At 45.9% G+C, this 8,345-nt stretch overlaps 2 protein-coding genes across 2 annotated transcripts; both read left to right on the forward strand.

The window, feature by feature from the left end:
- The first annotated feature begins 711 nt into the window (after positions 1-711).
- Positions 712-4,543, forward strand: LOC124650026 (putative glucan endo-1,3-beta-glucosidase GVI). The gene is made up of 2 exons (XM_047189592.1): positions 712-1,070; positions 3,346-4,543. The coding sequence occupies exons 1-2, from the start codon at positions 953-955 to the stop codon at positions 4,329-4,331; spliced, it is 1,104 nt and encodes a 367-aa protein (XP_047045548.1). The 5' UTR covers positions 712-952; the 3' UTR covers positions 4,332-4,543.
- Positions 4,544-6,337: 1,794 nt separating this feature from the next.
- On the forward strand, positions 6,338-7,806 carry LOC124650027. The gene is made up of 2 exons (XM_047189593.1): positions 6,338-6,481; positions 7,179-7,806. Exon 2 carries the CDS (start codon positions 7,181-7,183, stop codon positions 7,559-7,561), a length of 381 nt encoding a protein of 126 aa, XP_047045549.1. The 5' UTR covers positions 6,338-6,481; positions 7,179-7,180; the 3' UTR covers positions 7,562-7,806.
- The last annotated feature ends 539 nt before the right edge of the window (positions 7,807-8,345 follow it).

The following is an 8,345-nucleotide window of genomic DNA, read 5'->3' on the forward strand; positions in this document are numbered from 1 at the left end:
TATTTAGAAATTTGAGGGACAAACATATTTTGGGAGCACCGGTGCGACGGGGTCGGCTCCAAATCCATAACAATTTTTGTCGGCAGACCCAAAACACTCGTCCAGAGTTGTTGTGGGGCGATATTTGGGATCGCCGGTGGAGATGCTGTTTTTACTCCTTGTCCTTATTTTCCTGGCCGCTAATAACCCGTTTGGCTACCCTATTGCTACCAGCGGAACCACTTGATATCTCCAGCATAAATGATTAATTTCTATATTTATAGTAGTTACAAGCTTACAATGAAGCGGAAATATACGGAAGTAATTGAATTTCGCTGCGCAGCTGCAAGCAGAACCATCCGGTATCTACAGCATAAATGACTAATTTCCATATTTATTCGCACTTATAATTAATCAGCAAATCTCTCCCGATCCACTGTACGTACGTATACGTGAGTAAAGGAGATTGATACGCCTCGTAGTATATCTCCAAATTAATGGTCCTGACCGCCGTTAATCGCCTATCGACAATGAACCAGGACACGGTCCAAGCGACCTGGTTAACGCCATCCGGGCCGTCGATCTCGGCCACGTGGCGCGCTGGCGCCGCCGCGTGGACCGTCCGTTTTCGTTTGCTGGTGATCTGAACGTAACGGCCGCATCCTTGAGGTTGAGGGCGAGGTGAGGCCGCATGCACGAAGGAGGCGCTTGTCGTGCGGTTTGGTGGCTTGCCATTGATTTTTTTCGGCGCGCACGAACGCACGCCTCCCACCTCCCGCACGTAATCTAATTTTAGCAGCTTGCGCGCCATTGCCCTCGACTCTTGTACCTTCTCTCTATATAAAGAGACCTGGAGCCCCACGGACTCCAAGAAAGGAGATCCAGCTTACAGCAACAGGTACTGCATATCGATCTCAGAGCTCAGAGATACACCACAGAGGGACAGAGTCCAGAGGAAGACGAGAGATCAATCATGTCTTCTGCCGGTGCGAGGACGGCTGCCGGCGGCCGCGCCGGTGCGGCGAGGACGGTGGCGCCATGGATTCTCGCCTGCAGCCTCCTGCTCTGTGCGTCGTCCGTGCTGTTCCAGGGTGAGTTCAGTCGCCGATCATCATCGCCCACCTCTCCTTTCTTCGTCTGTTTAATTCCTTTAGCTCGTGATCCATGAGTATACAGCTTGCTCATTCGTACACGCACATAATTGCTGTTTATCTCACAAGTTCTCAGCTAGATCCGCGGCCAATTTATTCCAGCACGCCAATGCCCAGCTCTCACCTGTATTTTCTTCCGCTTTATCCCCTTCGTAAGTACGTACACGTCTATTTTTTGTGGATGTACATAGACGTTTTTTTTGTTTCTTTATTTAATAAGCGTGATTAGAAGCGTGGTTCATCCTCCCTTTCTTGTTTTACCACCGTCCCAGTACATTCTTGGCATGCCTTACTGTTTTTCATCCTGAACCAAAAAAATAAAAATACAGACCTAAATTGTTCATTGCGGTTTTGATCACCGAACGCCTATATGTATCTGTGCCGGTACACATCTGCCACCGTCCCAATACATTCTTGGCATGCCTTACGTGTTTTGCCATGCCTGCCACCGTCCAGTATATTCTTGGCAGGCCTTGCTATTTTCCCTTCTGAACCACAAAACAGACCTTAATTCTCCATTGCGGTTTTGCTCCCTTTACTTTGTTGGCGAAACGAGCCTGCAATCAGTGTGTTCACATCAGTTCTTGGCTCAACCGATCGAGATTGCACCCTGGTTAGGATAAAGGATTTTCGTTTTCGGAGGGGATCCTTTAGGATAAAGATGGCGCCAAATCCGTTGCCTCCATTGTTTATGCCTTGCAGGTAGAGGCGTACCTAGACTGCCAGAGGTGGTTGTCAGGCCGATCTTATTCTTTGTCTTCTTGGTTGGTTTTTCTATAACAAAACAAGCATGCTAGGGAAGCATATCATGCATGATTGGCTTCATTATGTGCATGGAATCTAATACTCTATAGTATAATGTTTCACACAATGGCAGAACCTGAAAAAATAATTTAACATTTGGTTATTTAATTTAATTAGCTCTGTATAATTGCACAAAACTTTGCTTATCAGAACCCTCTATTCATATTGCAAGCATAGTTTATATTGGATATTATAAGTTGCAGCAAAGTACCTGTTTGTACCTCGTGGGCCTACTCTGTTCTCACTAGCTATCTATGGGCAAATAGACTAGTCGGCACAGGATTGTACAAGCGTACCTAAACATAATTTTGAATACTAGTATATGATATTTGCATTGTTTATTTGTAGTAGATGTTACGTCGCTAGCAAAAATAGTATCGTGCGCGTTGTATTGTTTTTGCGTGATGGCTTCAAAAGGCAGAACTCTTTTCGTAGCTGATTAAATTAGAGTTAATTACTTGTTGATCTCATCTTAGTATGACAATGCATGACAGGAGGAAAAACCTTCTTTTCGTCTGTATTTGGCCATATCAGACACACCCTAAGCTCTAGGTCAGAAGTTTGTTGTAATAGATACCATCCTTTCTATACAGAAAAAAAGACACATGACGCAAGAGGGTTTTTTCGTCTGCATTTCTGTGTAGCTCACAATTTGATTCCCATGCATCAGTTATATAGCTTATCCTTGAGCTATCATGGACCAGCTCTAATTAGGCAGGATTAGAGATGCTAGTATGAACTTAGCTGACGCATGCATATCAAGTTGCCATTTTCTTTTTTCTCAACAACATCGCTGACTTCAAACTTGGACGTTGACAGACACTGTTGACACCAAGTTGAAAAAGTGTACATATCCATTGCATGCTCAACTAAAGTTTATGAATATGCTGATAGGGTTGGGCCAATTTCTAGTACTAGGTAGGAAAACTTTACACAGACGTTAACTCGGTAAAGACTTAACTTAGAATTTTGATGGCCACGTACAACGACTAGGTTTCTGTCCTGTAAATTTGTTGGCTAGAACCAGTCGTCCTTCACTAATCTAGGGTGTCACTTCGTGTACGTAACCCAAGTTGCCTACCTACTGCTCCCTTCTTCATTTCGTAATGGCTTACTGTACACACATATGATTTCAGATGGTAGGCATCCTACCTGTTGTAGAAACAAATGTCAAAATGGCTAGGTAACTTTCCCTAAAAAAATGGTTCGTAATGTGAATGCGAACACCGTTAATCAAAGATTGCATCATTCCTCATACAAAATTTCTTCTTTTCTTCTCCCAACATTGTTAATTTCCAGCAAATATGTAGTTTACTTGATCGTTTACACTTGAATTTTGATGCATGGTGGCTAAGTTCCTTGCGATGAAAGAACAATAGATTCTAATGTTTTTTACATGTAAAATCTACAGGAGCTGAAGGCGCCATTGGTGTGAACTATGGCATGATCGCCAACAACCTGCCGTCGCCGGACAAGGTGATCGCCATGTACAAAGCCAACAACATCAAGTACGTGCGCCTCTTCCACCCGGACACCACCGTCCTCTCCGCACTCCGGGGTACTGGCATCGGCGTCGTCCTAGGCACGCTTAACGAGGACCTCGCCCAACTCGCCTCCGACGAGTCCTTTGCCGCCTCGTGGGTGGCTTCCTACGTCAAGCCCTTCGCCGGCACTGTCACCTTCCGGTACATCACGGCAGGAAACGAGGTCATCCCGAGCGACCTCGGCGTGCACGTCCTCCCTGCCATACGGAACCTCGAGGCCGCGATCAGGGCGGTGGGTGTCACCGGCGTGCCCGTCACGACGGCAGTGGCCACGTCCATACTCGGTGCGTCGTACCCGCCGTCGCAGGGCGCGTTCTCCGAGGCCTCAGCGCCGGTCATGGTGCCGCTCGTGGCGCACCTGCTGTCGAAGAACGCGCCGCTGCTGGTGAACGTGTACCCGTACTTCGCCTACGCGGCGGAGCCGGAGACGGTGCAGCTCGGGTACGCGCTGCTGGCCGGGTCGAGCGCGACTTCCAACTCCAAGGTGGTGTCGATCACGGACGGCGGGCTGGTGTACACCAACATGTTCGACGCGATCGTGGACGCGGCGCACGCGGCGGTGGAGAAGGCCGGGGTGCAGGGGCTGGAGCTGGTGGTGTCGGAGACTGGGTGGCCGTCAGGCGGCGGCGCGACGGGGGCCACGGTGGAGAACGCGGCGGCGTACAACAACAACGTGGTGCGGCACGTGCTCGCGGGCACGGGCACGCCGCGGCGGCCGGGGAAGGCCTTGGAGACGTACCTGTTCGCCATGTTCAACGAGAACCAGAAGGCTGAGGGCACGGAGCAGCACTTTGGGCTCTTCCAGCCGGACATGACCGCGGTGTACCCCGTCGACTTCGCCGGATCCTACTGAGACTGAGAAGAGGGACAGTATAGATTCAGTTTTACCACACACATATTAATTCATTTACCAGTTATTACCTTGCTACTCCGATTTACATGTTTACAATTTACAGCTCTGTACAGCAGTAGTTCGTTGCTTTAGGTGTCACGAGTGCGTTGGATCTGATTTGTATTGATACTTATGATTTACTAGTCCAATGTGCTCATTCAGTTCTATTAACACTTCTCTCACGGTGTAGTTTCACAATTATCAGTGCTTCTTTCTTGAAGGAAATTCCATGAAGCGAAATTTCTGAGCCTCCAATTACAGCTAGAAAAGAAATGAAAATCTGCACTGCCAATTTGCATACTTCTGTACTCTCTGCACTCCCGGTTGCAGATTTTCTGAACTTATTTTGAAGGGGAAAGGAAAATTTAGCTACTTTGCAAAGGGAAAATAAATCTAGCTACCTGAATCATTGGCCCAACTGAATGCAAAATGAAGACATAGTTCACAGGCTCCCTGCAACTGGTTAGCTCTGTGCCAGTCTTCTACTCCGTATCTGCTTTTCGGTTCTTTTCGACCCACATGAGTAGCATTCATGTACAGTTAGGTCTCTCTATTTCTGCCGTAGGAGTTGCTCGATTTGTAGTTGCGCTGAAGGAATCGAGCAATAGAAAGCATGAGGCTTTGATTTATGCTCTACTTTGAGATGCATAAAGGAAGTCAGATTAATCTCGGCGCTAGTAGAAGTACACACACGGGCTAGAAATAGTGGAAGATGTAGTGCAAAAATTTATTCGTCCAGTTAATCTTTGGAGATACAAAAAGAAAGTGGAAGATGTAGTGCAAAATTTATATAATTTTAGATCTCTAGCAGCATCGTTCCTGACAATTTCTGTATACACACAAGGGCGAAAAATAGTACTGGTGCGTTTCTGACTGAAATGGGGGTTAGAATGAGAACATATTTCCGTTGGAATTTCCATAGAGGTAATTGGAAGCTAAGGGTGATGCTTGTCGTTGATAGGTGTCATAATCTTTACATGAAGCCGTAGTACCTCTGCCTGCACTTTGCCTTGTTGCAGTGCTTTCCGAGGAGGACTGTAGTTTAGCTACATCTTGTCAAAGACTTCTGAAGTTCTTATTAAAACCAAGAATTTAAGCACTGTGATAAATTCGAAAAAAACAGAAAGTTCTGATACCGAAAATGAGAAACAGAAAGTAGTATATAAATCACGCTTGCTCAACTTTTTTTTTGAAGACAACCTGCTAGACTTTATTAATCGACAATAATGTTTACGGGAGTGTTAATAGAATAGGGAGTGCTCAACCATAAATGGCGGCCAACTCCAAGTGATAAACTATGTCTAGCTAGGTTATGAGCTTCAAAATTCGAATCCTTCCTTTCAAAAACGATTTTGCATTCGCTGAAAGATGCAGATCGTGACTTGATCTCAGAAATAACAATTTCATATCTCCTCATACCGCCATCGGATATGTCTGTAACAACTGTCTTGCAATCAGATGCGATCAGGATTGTTGAGAGGTTAGGCTAAAGCCTCACGATTGCTCAACTGAATCCAAAACAATAGCAGAAGATGTCCGGCCCTGTCACGGACCTGGCTAAGGATGTGGCATTTGAAGCATCAGGAAAACAGAGAAGAAGGCTTAGGCAGGCCGGGAGAAGGCCAGCAAGGGTTAGCAGGCCGGAATGGACTACTTGATGAAGTTATCACCAGGTCGGCCCATCTCCTGATGTCGTCAAATAGCTGGGAAGGCATCGATCGTGTTTGTCTTTGGACCATTATTGTAATCCGAATCCTGTGTCCCCTTTCTCTCTACTTCCTCCTCAAGACATTCTCTCATCCAGATCCCCTTGCTGATAAACTGGGTTGTAACCTCGAATTCGTGAGCTATATTGAGAGATAGTAGTGGTACCGTAACAGGCCCAGCCAAAACTAGCCCATTGGGCTCAAGAGAGGCAGAAAGGTGCCACGTTACCCTCTTCTTCCGCTGAACACGTAGCCAGCAGCTCTAGAAAGTAGAACTGTAGAAGTGCCCTGGCGAAGCGAAGAGGGGATTGGATTACCTGCGGAAAGAACAAGGATTTCCTTCGCTGCGTGCAAGGCCCTTCAGTCTTCCGCGCTTCGTTTCTGCGCCGACCGGATCTCCAGGAGGTGAGTGCGACGGCGACTCGCCTTGCTGTAGGTTAATTTCGTCCTCTCTGTGCTTGATTTGTCACTCCGCGTCTGGTCTTCGGTCGATTTGTGGAGTAGTAGTGATGGATCTGCATGAGTAGCGTTCATGCTGGTATATTTCTGCACTAGAAGTTGTTTGATTTGAAAGCAGGACGCGCTGGAGAACTTGATTTATGCTCGTTTTGAGATAAAAATAACAGAGTCTGGTTATTCTCGGCGCTAGTAGAAGTAAGTGTTGGTGAAAGATGCAGTGGAAAAATTATAAGGTTAGGTCACTAGACACTAGCAACTTTATATTTGATGATTTTTGTGAAGGCACACCCAAAAAAAAAGACCACTATGTTTCTGACTGAACTTGATGCTTAGGATGAGGACATTGTTCCGTAGAAATTTCCATTGGGGGCAACCGGAAGCTAATGTTGGATTAGTTTGATGGTGATACTTTGTGCCATGTGCGGGTGTTGTAATCCTTCCATGAAGTCACCGTAGCTTTGCCTGCAGTTTCGGATGTTGCAAATAATATGGAATCAGGATAGCTTACCAACAAAGAGGACACTTTATTTGCGTCTTGTCAATTCACATTTTGTTAAGGAAGAGGAATGAAACCTCATATTTGTGTGTGTACTGTGGTATCTTTCCATGGAGTTCTCATATATCTAGTAGCACATCTTTCCAGGAATGGATGGGAAGAACTTCAGCAGCGGGCAACAAGCTCAACAGGCTAAGTTAGATGCGTTGTCACCTGATCAGGGCACCCTGACGCACAATGCAGATTCTGTCACCGGAAAGGTGAGTCCGGTGAATGGTCATGAACCTGTAGATATGAACATGGAAGCTGCTATCTCTGCTGATGATGTCATGCGAGCCGGAGGCTTCGGTGCAAAAGACGACATTGGCAACCTCCTACCAACGGCTATGGACTCCACCGACTTTGAGGCCTCGCTGCGGGATGCCCGCGACTTCGAAGACGAACAAGAGAAGCCATCACATCCTGGGCTGGGTTACAAAGCAACCGAAGCTGACGTCGGAAGCAAGCCATCGGAAGTGCCTCCGCAGTGAGCCTATCTTCCTTGCGCAGTTTTAGCTTCTGAAGAACCTATGTTTTTGTTACACATCTGTAGTTTCCAGCTTCTAAACTGTGTGTTTAAGTCGGCAGCATTCTGTTGTTTCTATGATGGATGGACATGAGTTTATGAGTTCATGAGTAGTTTTCATTTTTATATGCGATTTGCTAGTTCTCAGCTAGCTGAGAATTAAGTTTGTGCTCTACACCATTTGATTTACTTCGTGATTCATTTGATTTACTTCGTGATTCGTGCTAGTCATCAGTTTCAACATGAGTTGCAACTAAGATTTAATAATATCATCTAACTAAGAATGAAGTTAGTTCTCAGTCAACTGAGAAATAGTGGTACCCTTTTTATATTGTTGTTGAATTATGGAAGTATGAGAAAATATATAGTTTTGGTGTTTTGTTGCCTCAAGTTTGCAGTTTGTGCTGTTTCCGCTTGGTCAGAACTTGGCTTCTCTTCTGAACCCAGTCAATTCGTCTGCCTGAAGATACAACAAATACTGCAATCCTCTATTCGGAACATCGACAAAAATGACCAGAAACCTAGAGCCGCAAGATGAGTATTATTAGGTATTTTGCACCGGGTACACTCAAGAGTTTGGAACGAGCTTAGGCCTGCTCGGGAGGAGGCAGATGCAGTGGTACACATTTCATAACTCCACCAGAACCAGCGTTGCAATGAGTGCAGACTTTTGGCTGGTGCGCACCAGTGCACAGAAATATTAAAAAAAAACTTTGTATTTCAAAAAATTCTCAAAACAAGCATGCATG

Source organism: Lolium rigidum, chromosome 4, assembly GCF_022539505.1.
Source record: "Lolium rigidum isolate FL_2022 chromosome 4, APGP_CSIRO_Lrig_0.1, whole genome shotgun sequence".
In the NCBI taxonomy this organism is placed as follows: Eukaryota; Viridiplantae; Streptophyta; class Magnoliopsida; order Poales; family Poaceae; genus Lolium; species Lolium rigidum.